The 21,985-nt window shown below is 40.1% G+C and overlaps 1 protein-coding gene across 1 annotated transcript; it reads left to right on the top strand.

Moving 5' to 3' along the window:
* The first annotated feature begins 108 nt into the window (after nucleotides 1-108).
* Nucleotides 109-19,420, top strand: LOC117245724 (butyrophilin-like protein 2). Its single transcript, XM_078164743.1, has 12 exons — nucleotides 109-327; nucleotides 1,770-2,096; nucleotides 5,120-5,200; nucleotides 5,993-6,142; nucleotides 12,685-13,020; nucleotides 13,299-13,358; nucleotides 13,489-13,512; nucleotides 14,090-14,182; nucleotides 14,544-14,567; nucleotides 14,907-14,954; nucleotides 15,111-15,371; nucleotides 16,050-19,420. Exons 1-12 carry the CDS (start codon nucleotides 252-254, stop codon nucleotides 16,157-16,159), a joined length of 1,590 nt encoding a protein of 529 aa, XP_078020869.1. The 5' UTR covers nucleotides 109-251; the 3' UTR covers nucleotides 16,160-19,420.
* Nucleotides 19,421-21,985: the final 2,565 nt, after the last annotated feature.

Genomic DNA, 21,985 nt, shown 5'->3' with positions numbered 1-21,985 from the left:
GGGAACTGTGGATCATCTTTGTTTTCTGTGCGACAGTTATTAAGGAAGCAAGTCGTACATACGGGGCACAAACACTCTCAAACAACGTCAGTCAACAGTTCTGAAAATTCGGTTTGAAAACATGTCTGCAATTATCGACAAGGAAGACATCTGACTCACATCACAGCGTGAGGTCCCGCCCGCAACAGGAAAGGTTGCGCAGCTACAGAAAAGTTGCAGCTCATTCATTCAGCTCGTGGTGGACTACGAGGATGGACTGTGAAGTTCTGCTGGGAATTCTGCTGGTCTTTTTATGGATGAAGCCCACGGACGTTGTCTCAAACACAGGTGAGCTCACCACATTTGTGTGCTGCTATCTCCCATTATGTCACTATATATAAAAAGACAAGTCCAGCGGGAAGTCAGCCTCCTCCAATCAGCTCCGACCAGAGCTTCGTCATAGCAACAAAGGAGGAAACCTTAACTGACTGTTTGAAAACACCAGCCTCCGAGAGACTGAGATTATATTGCAATTTAAAAGCTTAGTGCAATACACTGTGCGACGTGGACCTTGTTACCTTAACGAGACATATATATGTACATTGGGATAGGAGTGGGCAATACATTGCATGCGTCATTGTGGAGCTGGGCGCACATGCACGAGCGTTGTTTCCACTCCCACAGTGGGACATGAATGTATGCAGAGCCACCCTCAAATCTGCTTGCTTATCGGTATGTGTGCCCACCCACAACTCTTTAGACCTGTCAGTTGAGAGACAGTCTGTCGTTACACAGAGCGGCTGTCATTACGCGCAACCATTACGCACGGCGGTGGCTATCAATAGCGCCCGTTCCACTAATTCATCACATGTACCTATATACCATCATCACGCTGATATTGTAATCAGGTACGACACAATCAAGTCAACTTACAGCTATCAATCCAAAGCTAAACTAAACTCAACTCAACAGAATCACTTCAAACAACTAATAAATGCAGTTGATTTGACTTCAATATTTAAGTGAAACCACCTGATTGATTTTTGCAGTGCAGGTAATATTTCAGACAACACAGTGTGGACTGCAAAATAATAACATGATCACTAATATTGGCAAACCTACAAACAAGGCCTAACTCTAAATCTCTCACTGTATATTTCATGTCCACCTTATCCCATTGTCCCTACCCCGTCTATCTGAATTATGTTGCATGGACACAGTGGTCCGAGCAGTTATCAGGAACTGTTTAGACTGTTTAGTTGTGCTTTCTTACAGTCAGTGTAAAGTTAGCAGTAGTAAGTGGAAGTTAAATTGTCTGGCTGATGTAACAAGTTAGAAGTCCAAGTGGTGATGAGGTCTTAAAATGTAGGCTGAAAAGTTTCTTTCAAAAGTTCTTCAAAGGTTTAACTTCAGGATTCCTGCATAAAGCCTCCTCTGTCTTCTTCCAAAGTACCAAACATTTTGCCTGTCTGTGATCTGATGTTTTCATCCTTAATATAACTGACTCCACAGAGTCACTCTTACATAAATCGATGCATAAAAAATAGCCAGAATGCAGGAAATTAAGTGCCTAACACTGCCTAACTTGATTTTTGTCCCCTGGGCATGGGGCCATGAGGAAGGTGTCCCTGATTTTTTCACACTGACGACCCTAGCATGAGCACGTTTGAATGTAGCTTGGCGGGGGCTCTCTGGCTCTGAATCATTTAAAATCTGGTACATTTTGTATTTTGCTGCTGAGGATACAAAGGCTGAATTGGGTCAAAATCTTTTTGCTGTGTTTCTCCCAGTGTTACAGTGCCCAGATACCTCAGTGGACGCAGAAATCGGCAAGACAGTGATTCTACGGTGTTTGTGTGTGCCTCAAATGAATGTCAATGACATGACAGTGGAGTGGGTTGTTAATGACACAGATCACCATGTTCATGCACAACGCGGAGGAAAACAGAAACTTGATGATCAGATGAAGGAGTACAGAGGAAGAACATCTCTCTTCGACAACAAACTTCCTGAAGGGAACTGTTCACTGCGCCTCACAGTACAGATGTCTGATAGTGGGAGATATCGCTGCTCTGTTATTGGAGAAGAAATTCTCTCCTGTTTTACGTACCTCTCTGGTAAGTTCTCCAAGGCTCATCACATTTTTCATCATGAAGTTTATTTTACTAAAATGTACAAAATGTGAGGCATTTCATCTTTGCTCATTTAAAACCACCAAAAAGCTTCACTGTAAGCAGTTGCTGTTAATTTAGAATCTCCGACGCTAAATTACTGTATTTGTGTACAAAGGTTTGATACTGTAATTAGCAATGCATTGTGGGCTGCTCCACTTGAAGCAACAGGACAAAGGCTCTTAACAGTCTGCTGCTGTCTTGAATTACAGGACACTACCGTATTTTTGCAAACTGGGTGTTGCATGGAAAATTTGATAAAGTCTGATAAAACATTAGTCTTGTTATTCTAACATTAGGCACATGCTTTCTGTTTCTCGGTCAATTTCCTTTAAGAAAAATAGACGTGCTGCACATCGGCCTTCCTCATCAACATCAATCGGGTCTTGCATCTGCTAAGTGGACGATAATTAAAGTCTTATTTTCTTTGCCGGTATTTGGTTCATATTGCCAAGAATACTTGATATCAAACTGATGCTCAACAGACTGTCCGGCTGGTAATTTCAGTGAGACAGAATAGCTCAAACAGTGATCCTAGATTTACGGGTGTTTTTTGTCTATTTATTTTGGCAGCATTAAAATAATGGTCTGCATCTAAGGGAAGGACATTCTCGTTAACATATAATTGATATTGGAATTTTTTACTTACTAATATTGGCATCGGGGCCAAATCGCTGAGGCTGTCATCTCAGGTGTTGTCAGGTTTGGTCAAGGTTAGAGGACGTCTCTGACAAGCCGAATTTAACGCTAGCAGGCTGCTTGTGGTTGCTTCTTTAAATCTTATCGGCTCATTACCCCGAGTTGTCCAACAGTGATGGTAGCAGTGTTCATGTCGACACTGCCCTTTTAAATGAATGTATTTAATTTCAATCTCTCCTAAGTTTTTATTGCTCAATACGGATAATATTCATAGAAATTTAAACATATTTTTTACAGTAATAGACTGTGAAAACATGAAACAGTATGGATACTGTAAAATTAAAATATATTATTGGCATCTGTGCTGCCAGTATTTTACTGTACACTGTAGAATACAGAAATATGCCATATCTTGGTTTTACAGTAATGAGTTGTAAAGTCATTTCAAAGTATTATTACTGTAAAATGACAGTATATTGCTGGTGTGTGTGTTGCCAGCTCTCAACTGTTATTTTACAGTGAAATTATTTACAGTGTTAAATATTGATATTCCACCTTATAAAAAAAGTGTTACACCTAACCCCAATGAGACTAAACACATTTTCTCTATAGACTATGGCCCTGTTTAGATGACAACGATTTCAGTAAAAATGGAAAAGTCTGTCCTTTGCGTTTTAAAAAAACTTCTGCGTTTATATCACGACGTTATTGGAACTATCCCCGTTCACACGGAGCCGCAAAATCTACTGGAAACGCTGCAGTATGCACGCCAGGTCAATGGGTGGCAGTGTAAATTTGCAAAGCAACACTACGGCATGACGCCATGCGCCTGCGCTGAAGCGCCTTCCTCTACAATGCGGTGATTACAAACCAAACCAAAGAAGACACAATGGCGAAAGCACGCACAGATAACTTTGTCTGGGTGGACGACGAGGTGGAGTTGCTGCAGTAACAGATCTACACTTCACTTCAAATCAACAGGGTGAGCAGCACAAACAGAGCTCGGCATTGTTGTTGCGACGGTCGGCATGCCTAGTGACTGGAACCGTAATGCGCTTGTGCGAGAAGTCTCTGTTTTCAGAGGAGCTGCATATTGCACGTTTACATGACAATGGAGATGCTGCTGTTTCCAAAAAGTTGCGCTCTGGAACCCATTTTCGAATCGTTGCATTTTCAGGCACCCAAAACGCTGCTGTTGTGTAAACGATCGGCCAAAACATAAACTAAAGTTTACCGTTTTCAGTTGAAATTGTTGTCGTATAAACGGGGCCTGAGAGGCCGTTTACACGTACACGGTGATTTTGATAAACGGAGACATCTTCCTTTGTTTGTGCCCTTCGTTTATATGCAAACAGAGATTTCTCCTCTGAAAACGAGTCTTTCTAAAAACTCCGGCCAGAGTGGAGATTTTGGAAAACTCCGGTTGCGCGTTTGCATGTAAACTGAGATAATCGGAGATAAACGGAGTTATAGGCAGTCGATGTCACAGTATGCGCCGGAACTTGCGCCTCAAAAGTGCGACCTATGTTGCTATGGTGACAACGGATACATGGAAGGCTTGAGCTTCTCGTTACACTGCCACCTACAGGTTTGGCATGCTCTTGTGTATATATACACGGGTAAGTGTAAACGAAGATCTTTTTGAAAACGGAGACGGTGAAATGTCCGTTTATGAAAATAGCCAGCCACGTGTAAACGGCCTCTGAGTTACTCCTTTTTCAGCATGCCAGGAGAGTTGGTGAGAAAAGCAACACGGGTGTGCTTGCACACACTATAAACCACATGAGAAGAGGTGGGGCAGATAAAGACAGTGAGGTCTGTCTCTAAAGAATACGCCTGGTGACAGATGGTACATAGTGCAGGAAATTACAAATCCCCAGAGAAAGACTAACAAAGCTGCCATGTGTTAGATCTTAGTAGGAACTGATTATTAGTGTTTTCCCCTGGTAGTGGGGCAACTTGTAACAGTGGAACTCTTTGCATTCAACAACGATTTATACATTTTGTGATGTAGATGTTGGAAACAATTTGTAGTAATTTGTTTGTGTCAAAATTTTACAGCTCTAACACAAGAATACCCAACCATACCCGCTCTCCCTATGTTAATGACATAGTTACTGTTTTGACTGGCCACTGATAATTAAAAGAAATGCCTAAAGTGCCTAAATGTGGCTAGATTTTTAAGCAGACATATTTCATCTGCAGTCAGTTGCATCTTGAAACAAACTAAGCACACAGAAATGTTTCTTTCCTCGGAGCGGATGTAATAAATGCCTGCACTGAGTTATTGGAACAATTTTTAATACCTATTTTGTTTTCTTTTCTAACAGTCCATGAACGTGTAAAAATTGACTCTTCTGGACTCATTAACAAGCCTCGTGATGCCAGCTCTTCAGGCTCAGGACAGACAGGTAACCCAAATACTAAGTTGAACTTGATTTGTACAGGGCCCGGGTGTTGTCTATCTGCAGTTAACATTCGCAGTGGACATATAACTGTATTAAACTTATTACAACCTCAATTCCAAAAAAGTTGGGATGCTGTTAAAGTGTCAGTAAAAGCAGAATTAATTTGCAATTCCCCTTTGACCTATCTTCAATTTATCAAACAAAAGCCAGAGACTGTGTTGTATTGAGTATCAGTGAGGTGTATATTCAACACTTGAATATACACTGGACTGGACTGGAGCACACTGGTGTGCCTGGTGGCCCAGGTATGGCTCAGTCAGCCTCCTCTCAGCTCCTGCAAAACAACAAACAAGAACCAGCAACAGAGCCATCCAGAGCATGGCAAGGGGTCGTCACAGATGACAAACAAGTAATGTGTTATAATGGCTTCCTGTCAAATTAAGGATTGATTTCAGAATTCCTTTAATGATCTGTGAGTGTGGTGGTGACTGAAACAGAAAAAGCCACAGCAAGTTCTTAGTTTAAGAGCAGCTACCAGCAAACCACCAACACACTGTTAACAGCATTTATTTTGAGGTGCCGTAGAAATACACACCCTGTCAGTGTGGCTTGAATGGTTACAGTTGCTCAAACACCTTGAGCACGCTTTCCTGCCTCTTGCCAAAAGCATTCAGGAATATGCTGCAGCACCAATCCTGAAAGCTGGTAGGGAAAATGGATAGAAGAAGAGATCAGTGAAACATTAGAAGTCTGCAGTGAAACACTGACATTAACATCTCACCTACATTCTTTCAGGTGGTGATGGCAAGACTGGCAATGACACCTCCTCTGCTCTTACTCCACCTAAAATTGGTGCCATCAGTGCCAGTGTCGTCATCCCCATCATCATCATCATCATCATCATCATCATCATCACTGTGGTGATCTGGAAATGTAGAAAGTCCAGTAAGTCTTACATTTCTCAAATTATTACAATTGACCCTTAACCTGTTGACTTTCCTGTTAAAGACATTGTAATTATTTCACTGACCTTTTTTCATTCAAACCTCACTGCACCTCTGATCTAAACAAATATCACTGTCAGGTGTGGTCAGTAAACTGGATCATGCACAGGTGCAGAATTTGTCTTTCTCCCATTTTAAATGTCACGTAAATTAAATATTTAAAAAGAGACAGAAGAAAGTGCTTGAGTAAATGGAAATGAAATGATGATGGACTAAAATCTCTCCAATTTTAAAACACCCATTTTGAGTACAAAAAAAAAAAAAAAAGATCATCTATAAATAAGACTGATGTTCCAATGATTTGGGATTCATTACCTGCCTCATGAACCACCTCACCTCATATTTTCACAGGAAAAGAACAGAACAACCAAAACATGAATGAAGAAGAGATGAGAAGGATTGCGTACCCAAACGCTCCAGGAGATGGAGACAGATGACTCGAAAGGACTTGGCTTTAATTCAGTATTAAAGGCACGCTAAGCACCGTTGGGCGTCACCTCAGTTTACGTTCAACAGTGTTATCAAACACCAGATGTTTTTGTTGCCATGTGCGGAGCCCATGCCGACAGAGACCGGTAGCTAGTGGATCGTGAGGAGATGTTTGCTGTATGTGACACGTGACTTGACTTGTGACTTGCTTGATTCTCACCACAACTAACTTGGGACTTGCTTGAGACTTGAAGATAAAGACTTGAGACTTGCTTGTGACTTGCACATGTGTGACTTTCCCCCATGTCTGGCAGGAACACCTGAAGTATTTTTCTATGGGCAACAAGGGGCTTAGCGAATAAATATGGTGCAGAGAAATAAGACAAGCAAAAGCATAAAGTAAACAGTGAGGATCGCTGACTTTCAGGAGTGGTGGAAAGTTAAATACAAATTTACTGAAAGATGAAACAGTTGCGTTTGTCTTGTTTGTTAATGATTATTTTTTTCCGATAACCTGTTTAATGCGAGAAGCAGCTGGCCCCCACGTGTTTTCATATCATCTAATCAGGCCCCCCTGCCCAAACCTAAACCTAATTCTAACCTGAACCTTAAAAACAAATCTTAACCCTTGAACAGGCCTTTAAAAAAGTAAGGACTGGCCAAAATGTCCTCACTCTTTTGGTTGTTCATATGCTGATACTAAATACTGAATACTAAAACAACTGAAAAAGGCAATTCAAAGAGCTGTAATGCCCATCACTACAAAAAAACCTAACCCCCGGACCACACTGCCTGTGTGAGCAGTGTTGCGTTTGTTTTTTTTAGAAAGTAAAAGACGATGAAAATGGTCTTTCAATAATGATACTGACATCATATGCAGTGGCTTGCACTGCTCCATGAATGAGCGGAGTACCGTCTCACAGTTGTGGAAATACAGCAGCCATAGCTGTGTGAACACTGCATGTGTGTGAGCTGCAGCAGGTCAGTGAGGTACAAGCAGCTCATGCAGGCAGTGTGGCCCGAGCGTTTTACAAATTTGGTGACTGCATTTCCTGACTTCAAAACATTTGCAAAGCTATTTGCCGGTGCATTACTACATTTAATGGCAAGTTACCGCCTCCGACTGTCTGATTGGCATGAAGCTGAGGAATGTCCATTAGCTTGCAGCACAGCAGGAATATTTATCACGTAATGATCATGCTTGTGCTCATGTTAGAGACACTAACAAAACAGTCAGCCCCTCATCAAAATATAGCTCCATAGTATCAGTCGTCGTCAAAAACTCAACAGAGTAATTATACATTTGAAGAGGAACAATATTTTAGGGCTTATGATAGTTTTGTTTGGTATAACAATATAAAACCCTTTAACAGAGACACAGATTCATCAATGATAAACTGGACACCCCAGAACAGGACCGTCACAGAGGACAATCTTTCCAGGACACAGACAGCCCACAATCCAGCTGTAACAGACCACACAGGAAGTGCCCCAGACCAGCTCCAACACACGAGAGGCGGGTCGATATCTCACACACACAGTTTACACACTGTCACATATCTGTTATTCCAGTTCAGAGAAAGGAAAGTACCAGATTGCGCAAGACTCATGCAGTTCATCCTCAGGAATTGTGCAAGAAAGAGATACATGGAAAGATTAAACACCGTAATAAAAGCAATGACTCATTACTTACAGTTACGTGCAGCTTGAAATAACAGAAAAGTTTTCTCATCTGTCTCCACTTAACTCAGCGCTGTGTGCTAGTGATGTGAGCCGAGTCTTTGAACCGGCTCTTTGAAGTGAACGAGTGAACCGGCTCTTTAGAGTGAACGAGCCAGTCCCTAATTCACGTTGTGTTGATGACCCCCCTCGGTTAGAAATGAAAGGTAGGAAGCTAACCCACTATCAGCACTTGCTTGTATTGGCAGGCTTGTAAAGGACGTTGCTATGGCTACACCAAACTTTATATGTGCAGGGTCTATTCTGGGTCCACGTTACAATATCCAGATCATGTGATGTGATAAATCAGCAATGCGATTCGTCATTGAACCCACTAACACCGGCCCTCCACACACACACACACACACACACACACACACACACACACACAGCAATAACCCCCCCCAAAAAAAAAACAAAAACAAAAAACGAACGAACGAACTGCATCTTTGAACCGGCTCTTCAAAGTGAACGACAGCCAAAGAACCGGCTCTCACAAGTGAACGAGAAATCCCATCACTACTGTGTGCCGGCTGTGTGTGATCTACTGTCTGCAGTCGGCAGAGACCCTCCCCCCAGTAAACACCCAATCACTGTTTAGTATGCAAATGAGCCAAGCTGCATCAGCGTCAGGTTTCTCAGTCTCAGTGAGAATGCAGCAGTAAAGTGAAGCTCCGTTAAACTCATCGTAGTGTCTCGTGTCGTGAGATACTTAATATATAGTTAACAACAAAAAACAAAAGTAAATATAGCAGTGTGAGCCTGTCAGTGCGAACGTTTCTTCAATCACACAAGCACAGCGAGAGATGAGTGCCTGCTGCATGTCACATACTGAGGACAAATGCCCTGTGTGTGCCAGACCCCTACGTAAAGCCCTGCCCAGCCTCTAGTTCTGCACGCTGTTTTTTGATAATCACAGCTTTTTTGTTTTTTTTTACAAAGCTTTTATTAACTTTTCACTCCTGCAGCTTTCAGCAGCTCAAAGGAGAGTGGAGTGAAGAGACATCTGTTAAATTGCTAACAAAGAAAAAACAAAAAACAACCAAAACAAAACAAAAAAATATAAAATGTTCTGCTCTAGCCTATATTTGTTGTTTTTGTTAGTTCTGAGAGTTCTAAGATGTTGGTTGTGCCTGGATGAAGGATATTTTTATTTTATTTTTTTCTTAATTTTTATTTTATTTTTTGTTTATTTTATTTTTCAGTTCTCCTCCCTGAGGGATTGCCACTTTATTGTGGTCAGGGGGTTTGCGTGCCTCAGTGACCCTAAGAGCTATACCAGCAGGAGCTTAGTCTTCAGGTGGGACACCCAAGTTGGACAGGTCTTAGGGCAGAGGCCTGACAAAGTGCAATCCATTTCTTTAGGTTGGGGGTTGGACACACAGCTAACACCAACCCAATTCCATGTAGAAAACACTGTTAAACAACAACAAAACAAGCAGCGAGCACATTTGAGACCACAGTGCTTTGACACCCTCTATAGGGCACTCACACAGCGTCCCCACATTCTGCGAGTGAGTGAGTGAGTGTGTGAGTGACCTTTATTTGTCAGCTCTACCTATGGCAAAAATGTGCTGGAGCATGATGCCCCCTTCACATTTATAACTGCCCCCTCATATATGCCTGCCTAGAACTGGGCTTGCTGCACAGACAGTGAAAAATTGTGCAAATGTGCATAGAGTGCAAAAAGTGCACGTTTCAGTCCATGTTGGACCTACACTTAGTGCAGAACGAGGCATGCATACCTGCTTCATCATATACAGATGTCACTCTTACAGGTGCACCTAGGCAGTCACCAGCAGCTTGATTAAGCACACATGAAGAAAATTACCAACAGGCCACATTGTTACAAGTCCATTAGCAAGCACTACAAAGCAAAGTCTCAAACAGGTCATGTCACATTCCTCATTTAAACCACTGGGATATGGTGGTATCAGGTAAGTGGTAAGTGTATCTGCACTCACATTGGAGTAGAATTTGGCGTGTATGACCCCACAGCGACTCACTTCCATCATGTCAATGCCACAGAATGCCAAATTTGATATAGAATGATTTCCATCTGAAAAGTGTCTGTCAACAGCTGATTGAGGATCAGCACAGTGAATGGCACTTTTGTTTGTTGATCCTGAATCTAGCTGTCTTCTTGTTTTACCGACAAATTGAACGCCACATGCAAGAAGGTAAATAACACTGCTGGAGCTACATGTTATCAAATTTTTGATTTTGATTAACCTTTTTGCACTATGTGCACATAGCACAAGTGCAGCAAAAAAAAACAAAAAAAAACAACAAACCTGTGGCATTGTCCAGACATCCCTGGTGGTGGCCTGTACCAGTATTCCCCACACATTTCTAGCTCTAGAAAAAGAGAAGAGAATTATGAATTGAGAAAATTCTCCATCTTCTTAAACTAAATCAACCTATTAAACACCCTCTTGGATCAGTTTGAAAAGTCGTCATCACAAAGCTGAAAACAGGCTGTTTTTCTGACTGTTTAGAATCAATGAAACACTTAAGAATCAGAATCAGAAATACTTAATTGATCTCTGAGGGGAAACTGTGGATCATTACAGTCGCGCTGATGCAGAGAATAGAGCATTATAAGAAGTAAGAATAAGAGTATAACATAGATGTATGTGAATATAAAGCAGTAAAATCAATAGAAATAAAGATGTGCATTAAAAATAAATAAATGTGCATTATGCTGCAGTGTGTGACACCAGTACTGAAGATATTAAAAATAATAAAAATAAAATATATATTGCCACTGTGCCGAGGCTCTAAGTGTGAAATCTTAACTATACATGCATCAGCAGAATAAAGCAAGAATAGAATAAGAGCAAACATATGATATATGTACAGCATTGTATGTTGAATAAATAAATGCATTCAAGAGGTGTTTGTGGGAATGAAGTCATGCACTGAAAATATTGCAATATTTAATGATTGGCCTGCAAATGTCTCCTTCATTACTGAGTTAATAACAGCTGACAGTTTTTTTTAAAGAATGTGAATCAGAAAAAAAGAAAATGCAGTTGTTGGACAGTCTGTGTGTATAATAGCGTCAGGTAATACAGTAATAAAATTAAATTAGAAGTAAAAGAGGGAGTCCTTGAATAAATATGTGAATGTTTGTTAAAGCCACTTCCTGAATTATGAAATGCCAAAGTGAAAGTAATAAACGGTGAGACGACGCCCTACAGACGAACGAATGTTTCGTCTGGTTTTTTTTTTTTAACCCGTCATAACGCGTCAAATCATCTTCAGCTGATCTGTCCGTTCTTCATCCAGCGACCATGAACTTAATACATCTTATTTCGCTGTCCTGTCTCGCTGTGGCGAGCGCTGCAGGTAAGTTTCTCTGACTTGTCGAGTGAACAGGTAAACGCCATTACAGCAAACCACAGGCCCTTCACTTACTGATAAACTTTTACTCAGCTGATGAGTCTTTATTCAGTTCGGACCATTTGACACACATTATGTTAAGATGCGTTAAATTAGGCCTTAATAGACAGGCTCAGCTAACTTTGCGCACTCTCATGTAGAGTGTTTGCAGTTTCTTGATGATGAGAGAAGCAACTTGGATCGAAATATTGTGGTGTGTTTTAATTCTAGTGATAACAAACGCCTAAATCAGTTTAAAATGTCAGCTTCAGGAGGACTTTGACTCACTGGTTTGCTGAATCGGCTTCATGGTGTATTTTAATCTCCAAAGTGTTGGTTTGAGACACTGAACACAAATCTGGTTGTAATTCCTGCTGATCTGATAAAGCTGCTGTAACATTAACTGGCTCAGCTGGTGTTTGCGTAACCACAGCAGGATAATGCAACAGCTGCAACAGATTAAGAGGAAGTGATTTTGCGTTTGATTCCTTTATTTTCTAAACTTGCTGCGTGATGTCTTGACATACATTGGAGCAAGACAGGCAGATTTCGTGGTGGTTTTTAATTTTGTGTCTTTTGCCAGCTTTTTTTTTTAGAGTGTATCTTATTGCTGTTCCTTTGTATATGTGTGCTCTTTTGTGTCTCATGCTGCTGCCATGTCTGAAAGGGAAATTAGTTAATTTTGTTGTAGTGAATGGGTGTCATCTTTGAGTCTGGTACTCGGTTAGATATTTATTAGCATAAGATTAGCCTCAAGGATGGAAATGTGCATTATTTTGTATTTTCCTGATTTTCAGGAGATTTGGTTAAAATTTGTGCTATATTTGAATATTTTTTTATGGAGGCCTGTGTACTGTAATAAAAGACCAGCTGTGTTTTAATCAATATTGAGAAACAAAGTGTTCTGTAATATTACAACAGTAGGGCTTAATGCAATGTTTGTTTCCCCAGGAGACTCTGGTGTGACTGGCTCACATAAAACAGTTAAAGTCAAAGTTGGTGATGACGCCATTCTGCCATGCCAACTGGAAACCCCATTTGACAAGAAGACTCAAAAAGTGGAGTGGACTCGCAATGACAAAGATGTGCACCTCTATCGACAAGGGAAGAATGACCTAACTCATCAGGATAAGCATTTTAAAGGTAGAACAGCTCTCTTCCATGATGAAATGGCCAAGGGAAATATTTCACTAAAAGTGAGCAAAGTAAATGAACAGGATGAGGGAAATTACACTTGCCGTGTCGATTTAAGTCAGGACCCACACTGCAACATTCTCCTCAATGTTGGTGAGTATTTCTAAAATGAAAGCCAATATTTGTAACATGTTAAAGCTCCAGTGTGCAGGATTTAGGGGGATATATTGCGTGCCTCCCTGCCATCAGCCAAAACTATGCTCCATGTATTTTACCATAAAGCATGTTTCTAAATACAGTGTGCATTCTTTGTCTTACATTAATATTTATTACACAGTGCATTTACAGTGCTCTGATTTTGCATCTCCTCTAATATACTGTTTTTGATTTCTTATTCCTCTATACATAACACATCCCCGGGTATGGACTAGTATTACACAATTACAATTTAACAGAAAAGAAGAGTGACACAGAAGAACGGAATAAAGCTGGTAAGTAAATATCTTGAGTTAATTTTATCCTCATTAGCTGTCACCAGCATAAACGCTGGTCTTTCTTTGGGTCTGAATTTTATCACATTTTTTTTTTTTTTTTTACATTTTATTTAATGTTTCTTCACAGAGCCAGAGCTAACAACGTTTTGGGGTAGGTAAAAACAAGTTCTGTCTATGCTGTCCCCTGTGATGTACATGCAGATGCAACACCTGCATCATGTGTCCTTCATTCCTACAAGAAACTGTTGAAGCCAGCTGTTAAAGCTCCGTCTGCTGGAGGGTTGTTGAGCTTGCTGAGCTTGGACAGTGTTTCTTCATCATTGTGGTTCGAGATGATAAATGGGTTCATCCTGTGTTATACTGCTTTTGCTTTCCTGACTTGTACGTTATAGGACAGTCTCCTCTGGAGGTCAGGTCAAGCATTGCTATTTTTTATGACATTAATTTGTGTTTGTCTAAAATTTGTCATTATTGAAAGCTAAAAATTAAAAAAAGCTTTGAATAAGCTTTAGGCTAGGAAATTCAGCCCAATATAATTTGTAACTGAATAGCCCTGCTCTAAACAGTAATGCTGCAATTAAAGATATTCTAATGGACAGTTTTGGTGGGACAGAGTATGAACTGTGACCCTAGGCAGGAGAAGTGGGTGTGAAAAATGAATGAACCAGTGTTATCTTGGAATCTCACAGTAAAAAACAAATCTTGACATGTTTCTTCTGTTCTTTCAGAAGAGTATGGTTACATAGTATATGTAGTCATTGCTGTCATTGGAGGAATTGCCATTGTCATTGCCATCGTTGGCTTTTCGAGACGTAATAACAGTAAGTCAAAAACTTCTCCTCTCTTCTTTTTTAAACCCAATTAAAAGAATAGGTTCACAATGTTTAAGCCTGTCTTAAAACAACAGTGAAATGCCCATATACACAGTGTGACAGATTTTTGTGATTTGTCACTATTGCCAGAAGAACGACTTAAAAAAAATGTAAACCTATAATTGAACACTTGGTCAATAAAACCATAAGGGGGTCAAAACTGATTCATATTAGAATAAACAGTGTTTGTTAGAATTGCATGCTATATTCACAATGTTGCACATGTTTATTGAATTATTCAAGATCGGTTATATTTACTTGTGATTAGAGCACATTATAACACTTTTACTTTTTTACATTTCTCCCACAGATGCAGCACCAAATATGGTTTATGGTAAGTAACCAAAGGACTGTATCTTATAATGAACATGCAGATATAACTCCTGTATCATTCATTCCTCATTCACACAGTTTCTCAAATATGTTTATCCATAATCATAACACATTTTAAAGAAAAGAATGAGACACATTTGCAGTTTTGACAAACTACCACTGTCTGGCTGTGATCATCAGTGATAATTAAGTGATTAATGTTTTTCATCAATAACATTTCAGCTGTACATCTAGCAGCCATGTCAACGCTTCATATAAACAGATACTGAAGTTATATATTTGTTACGTATTTAGCTCTTAAAGACAATTTACACAATTACAATTTAATACAAATTTTCAGAGCTAGAACCACTGAGGGAAAGGAACGGAGAAAATCAGAGAGATTCTGGTAAGTAAATATCGACATTAGGTGTCACCAGCACGACAGCAGCACAATGTTCTGACCCAAAGGAAGAGCAGCAGTTAATGTAAGATAATAACAGCTACTCTTCCTTTTCAGAATTTTAACATGTATTCTAATATTTTATTTCATTCTTTTCCACAGACATGGTGTGTCCAGAGCCAGAGGCAGAGCCAGAGGCAGAGGCAGAGGCAGAGGCAGAGCCAGAGGCAGAGGCAGAGCCAGAGGCAGAGGCAGAGCCAGAGGCAGAGCCAGAGCCAGAGCCAGAGCCAGAGCCAGAGCCAGAGGCAGAGCCAGAGCCAGAGCCAGAGCCAGAGCCAGAGCCAGAGGCAGAGCCAGAGCCAGAGCCAGAGCCAGAGCCAGAGCCAGAAGCACAGCCTGTGCCAGGGCCAAATCATGATGATGGTAAATAAAAACAAGTTCTGTCTTTACTGTATTATAGGACGTAGGCTCACATGCAGATGTAACATCCTTCATTCCACACTGTTGAAGTCAGGTGCTCCGTCTGCTGGAGGGTTGTTGAGTTTGTTCAGCCAGCACAGTTTTACCTTTATCAACATTCATATGACTGCAAAATTATAAACAGTCTACCATCTATGAATCAATAACTCCAAATGTTGCAATGTTTGTCAGCTCAGTTGCCTGTTCCACCAGAGACTGACCTTTGGTGGTGCATGATGTGCACTACACACAACCTCAAAACAGCCCCTCCATATGAGTTCAATACAAAGATGAACGTCTGTATTTTTGACAGAATTGGAAATCGTGTGGTCTGGATTTCTAAATACCCTGGTGTAATATAATACTATGATATCGCTGAAGGCTACTACTTAGTGATGTCAATAACAGTGCAGCAAAATAAATTTGTGCATTTTTGCAAATATTGGGTGTTGGAAACCTGGTGGTGTAGTGATTATACTCACAGAGCTCATTAGTGACTCGCTACAGCTGGCAAGCTTACTGCTAATGTTTAACTTCCTCCTGGCATTTTGTTCATTACCATAGTTATTTAAGGTCAGTTAGCAAACTCGTTAGCTAAGCTTTAACCTAAACCTAATCTCTAAACTGTTTTGTGTCCTATAGGTATGAGCGTCAGTCCATACAGGAGAGGACACAACAAACGAAACAACCAAGGGGAAGAACAAGGACAAACCCAGGACAATGAGTCTGAAGAACATGGGAAACAACAGTGACACAGCGACTTATTAGTACGTATTAGTATAGCTTTTGTTTTTTTGACCCAGCTACCAATCTCGAAACCCATCTGCTATCAGTCTGAAAACAATAAGCTTCTGTTGCCCAAAGATTCTGCATACATGTGCAGATTTCATTTTATAGAGATTACCCACTTACCTCAAAAAATAACTGTTATTCTATACAAATATTTTCCATCAGGTGCCTCCAGTTAAAGACCCGGGTCAGCGCTGCACAATATATTGGTCCACTATCAACACTGTGATGTGTGCATGCATAACAGTCACATCCCAGAATGTGCAATATAAAGTAAATTAATTCACACACTTCATGCTATGACTCTTTGCTGCTTGATACAAGGGGAAAACTTGCACAGTTCTCATTTCTCCTTTAAGACAGGTTATGTGTTAGTCTCTATATATAGACTCTACATTCAGTGAATGTAGAGTCTGTAGGCAAACCCCGGAGATCTTGTCTCCGGATGAAGAGCGGAAGAGCCCTGGTTTCCGGTTGTAGGCTGTTTGTAGTCCGCGTGATATTGACCAATCACGTTTGAGCTGGCTGCAGTTGTTGCCAGGTTAAACGGTCCGTGTGGTGAACTAACGAGGCGGAACATAACTAGTGTCACTGCAAACTCTAAATCCATCGCAATGGTTCAGCATATTTACTTACATATAAACGGAAGTAGGAAACGGAAATTTACCTCCTCTGCCCAAATCAAACCAGAATGCCAAAAAATCGGGGGTCTGCCCCCAGAGGCTGTATCGCCGTCTGCCAGAAGTCAGACGCCGAATACAGCCGATGGGTTCCGAGAATGGTTACGTGTATATGTGAGGTAGTCTGGTGGCATTTGTTACAAGAAATAATATATATATTATAAGACTCTCTTGTGTGTGTATAGTAAAGTGCTGTAACAGGGAAGGCAAGTGCCGCAGACACAGTGAAGCGCCTGCTTTCCAAAGCTACAGCAGTCACAAGAGAGTGACTTGATAAACTCAGGTTCCTGTGTAACAATTGTAAAAAGAGTTGTGCTTTGCTTTCACAGCGCAAGAGAAATAAAGCACCTGTTTGACACAACTTTATCGCAACATTTCCCGATCAGTCTTCACAGCAGAATTACAGGACTGTAAAAGCTAGTTACTAGCTACGAGACAGGCTAAAGCTAACTGAGTTAGCTTCAAGAAACCAGAGGTTTCCCATCTACAGTTCGGAGCCACAAGGCCAGAAAAGTATTGATAACACTTACGTTAAATTACAAGAGAAGTAAACAATTAAAAGCACGCCCTGGTAGCAGTCAACCACAACCTGAAAATGAACGAAGAACAGGAGGGGAGCAACATAAGAGAGCCATATTAACATTATATGAATATAATAGTGTCATGGTGAGTCAGTAAGTGCATTAAACAACCTACTTTCACCCTCTAAAATGAATTCAGAAGATGGTTATGACTTGTTAAGGTTATATGCAGATGCAAATTAATTAATTAATGAATTCATTAATTAAATGTAGGTAAGGGTGCTACATCATTCATTTACTGTATGATGGATGCAATATAGTGTAGCAGGTGTTTGACCTCATGATGGCACTGTTGTCTGATGTATGAATACACACAGGTGCATGTTAAATCACAGTCACAGTGACGTGATGGGTGTCAGGTTTCATACAGAGTGGCATTGTCTTTGTTATTAGAGGGTTTTGATGACAGCAGCTCTGAGTGTGCACAAACCATGTTGTCATGACCCTAAACATGTGATTGTGATTAGTGATTATATGCTGACTGATTTGGGTTTAAAAAGTGTGATCTTTTGAGAGGTTACAGCAGGTTATACCGTATATGTAACATACAAAGGATAAACATGAAATTTAAAAGATATTCTGAAAAGTTTATGAACAATATAATTTTATTATTTGGGATCATCTGCATAACATAATGTTAGGGTTAGAGTCAAATGAGTGCCAACTTTCCATCCAGAATTTCCAACACAGATATAAAAATAATGTGCCAGATAAACTGTTAGGTGCTAAAATCCTTGATATGTGAACATCGATTTTGTAATATAGTTGATGAAAACACAGATGCAGGCCGAAGTTTGTACGTTTTTTACATGTGTGGCTTTTGATGCACTGGATCATCATTTTATAAATCATATCAGGGATAGAGTTGTTGTCTCAGGTCCTGTCCTTGACTGGATTTAATCTGTCCAGTGTCTTCTTATACTGATCGACCAGAGGATTAAAAATCTTTCAAAGACTCTCTACTTTAGGGTGGCATGGTAACAGAGTTGCTGTGTGTGTATATATATAATGTATTGATGCATGTTTTTATACTGTTACGACATTGTTTTACCATTTTACCACTAAATGTGTTTTAATTTTTCTTGTGCTCCTCTGTTTTCAGCACTGTGCTGTCTATAAAGTGTATTATTATTATTATTATTATTATTATTATTATTATTATTATTGTTATTATTATTTCTATACAACATTTTGATTTGCTCATACTTTTATTCACAACTGAAATCCCACATGGACGTAGTTTGTTTTGTAAGCTGTGAAACACCTGGAGTCTCATTTATAAACACTTGCTGTGTCTCAAATCACGTACTTCTGTATTTACACTTAATATTTAGAGTGCATAAGTGCGTTCACACTGAGAAGTATGGAAAAATGCAGTGCGCTATGAGTACCTGGATGGTGCACTCAAAACGAACTATGGACACTTCTCGCCCTCAATGGTCGCCATCTTGGCTACGTAGCGGAAGGGGAGGTACCACTTTCACACTGGAAATAGCGTTCAAGGACTGTGCGAACGTGAACGTCACTGCATTGTACAAATACAAGTGTTTTTTTTTTTTTCTGTTGTTGGGTGTAAGCCAGCAGTATGTTTATTGGGGTCATTTAGCAGTCTGTAATGATTTGGTACATAGTACTAACGGAAGTATGTGATTTGAGACACACCAACTGTGTATGCACAAAACGAGGCCTGAAAGAGGCGTGTGATCTATAAAAACAGACTTGATGGGAGAAGCTTTTACCCATGCTTACCAGTGTTTTGGAGACAGGAAATTGGCAACTAAGATGGTAAGGTGGAGGCCTGATTCTAGAAACTGTCAAATATTTTTTGGTGCATGTCATATTTTGCTGTTGTCTGTACATACGTTTTTAGTATGGATCCCACACACACATAAATAAGCACTGTGGATACTAAGAGGCAGAGATGCTGAAACTGTGATTGATAATTAAAAAAAATCAAATTAAACCCAATGTTTCCGCCCTCATTCAATGTTAACACATCTAGTTGAGAGCATTAAAACACTTGAAGACAGAGAACACATTTATGCATTGTTTGTTTCTCTTTGTTTCCAACAATAAGCCACTGTCCGCACCATGATTATCCATTTACCTTAAACTGCACAGCAACACAACAACATATACCAGGGAAGATAGAGACGCTCTGTTCACAGTGACTTTCACCAGATTTTTACAAAATGTAAGTGATATTTTTAAATTAAAGCTGTCAAAACACATACTTTTAACTATTTACCCGTTTTCATTGTACTTAAAGTCAATTTACAACATTTTAGTTCAGATTAATGTAGCACAACTGTTGGCCTGGCCTTGGTGCGTGGGTTTAAAAAGTCCACTCTCCACTTCATAGAGATAACACTGACCTACTTTGAAAATGAACAAACCCACCACAGCTGACCCACAGGAGGAAAGGCTGACAATATCACACTACACATTAAAGAGGACAGAAGCCTCAACATCAAGGTGAGTAGAAAACCTACACATACGGACCAGTACCTGCTGTTTGACTCGCACTACCTACTGCAGCTCAAGCTAGGAGTCATGACCCTGAACCATCGGGCTGAAAACGTGCCCACTAGGACAGAGGGGAAGGTGAAGGAACAGAAACACATCGGGGAAGCACTTCAAACCCGTGACTACCACAACTGGGTCTTTGCAAAAACCTCAGACAGACCCAGAGCAGACAGAGAGGAAGGGACACAAAAACCTAACAACATCGTCATTCTTTATGTCGCAGGAGTGTCTGAGAAACTCAGGAGGATCTTCAACAAACACCACATCCTGGTGCACTTGAAACCCAGCAACACACTGAGACAGAAACGTGTCCACCCCAAGGACAAAACACCCAGACAGAAGCAGAGTAATGTAGTGTATGCAGTTCAGCCAGGAATGCACAGATTTATACACTGGGGAGACAAAACAACCGCTCCACAAGCGCATGGCACAGCACAGGAGAGCCAGCTTCTCGGGTCAAGACTCAGCTGTCCACTTCCACCTACAGGAGAAGGGACACTCCTTTGAAGACAGCAATGTGCACACGGCCAGGGAGGAAAGATGGTTTGAAAGAGGCGTGAAAGAAGCCATCTACATCAAACTGCAACGACCATCGTTAAACAGAGGAGGTGGCCTACGACACCACTTACCACCCACCTACAATGCAGTCTTGGGATCCCTCCCCAGATTACTTCACACCCATTCACACCTGGTTCCATCTGACCCGAACGACACACAAGATTGTCAGGTGGCTCAATGACTCACACGTGACCTTAACGACCCTGTAAGGGTTCCCACCCACACAGAGTTTAAAGCCTGCAACTCCGTAGCAGTCATTTAGAACTAAAGAAGCTTCTTGCATGAGAGGCGAAACGCCTTCAAGAGACTCAAGGAAGTCCAGTTGCCTACGATATAGCACTAATTTCCTTTTTGGGAATATTCATGTTTAATATTAAGTTTACTGATAAAGTATTAAAAAAGGGGTAAGACTTTGTAAGTTTCACTTCATCCTGCATCTTTTCAGAAATTGAATATGCTGTTTGCCTGATATGTTGGCTGGGTATCTTTGTATTGTTTTCTTACTCATATATATCTTAATTATTATAATTATTGTTTTTTAATCTTTTTTTTAAACACAACATAAACAGGGCTTCATAGCAAAAGCTACAGTAACAAACTACTTATTTTTTAATTGTGAAGCCACGTTTCCATTACATTTGAGAGGCTTGTGATCCAAACTCACACACACTGAGAGGTGAAGATAGACTATTGTTTGTTTGTTTATTCTCAGCAGAGGGCATGCATAGTGAAACCTCACAAGGTGAAGCACTTGTACTTCCTCATTTCATGCGTGAACCCCAAAACAGGACAGAGGTTTTCACACAAGACAGTTTTAATTCATCATACTGTAGGTAAGAATTGCTTATTAAAGTAAAACTTGTGTGTTAAATGTTTAATAATTATTCAGAATTCCATGATCTTTGACTATTTAGACTATTCTCTATGTTATTTATTAGACTTTGTATTGTTACTTAGAAATGTGGGATGTACAGTAACAAATTCAAGTGTACCTGTATTTTTAAAGAACAGAAGGACATGAACAGTAAATTAAACTACTGTTACCAAAGGTACACAGCTGCTTTATGATCTCATGATAGCTATTATTTAGGATTTTAGCAAAGTATCGAGTATAATAGAGTTTTTCCAGTATAAAGTGCTGCATAACATCTTTGATCAATGTAGTGTAAGTGGGAGCTTGTACCTGTTTCTACTTCAGTAGAATTAATCTATGTGCTTAAACAAGTGAAAGACAAAGTTATAGATAATAAGAAAATTGGATCATCTTGGGCACAACCAGAACATGTGCTGCAATGCACTTTAGTTTTTAGGACATTATCGCCCAGTTTAAAGCATTTGTTTGAAAAGTAATCAAATGTAATCAAAAGTAACATGTTACATGAAGTAACTGAAATAGTTACATTACTTATCTTGACATTTCAAAGTAACCTTTCCACCACTATAA

The sequence above is a fragment of the Epinephelus lanceolatus genome, chromosome 22 (assembly GCF_041903045.1).
Source record: "Epinephelus lanceolatus isolate andai-2023 chromosome 22, ASM4190304v1, whole genome shotgun sequence".
Lineage (NCBI taxonomy): Eukaryota > Metazoa > Chordata > Actinopteri > Perciformes > Serranidae > Epinephelus > Epinephelus lanceolatus.
Note: the sequence above shows the minus strand (reverse complement) of the source record. Positions and strands in the feature narration are given on the sequence as shown.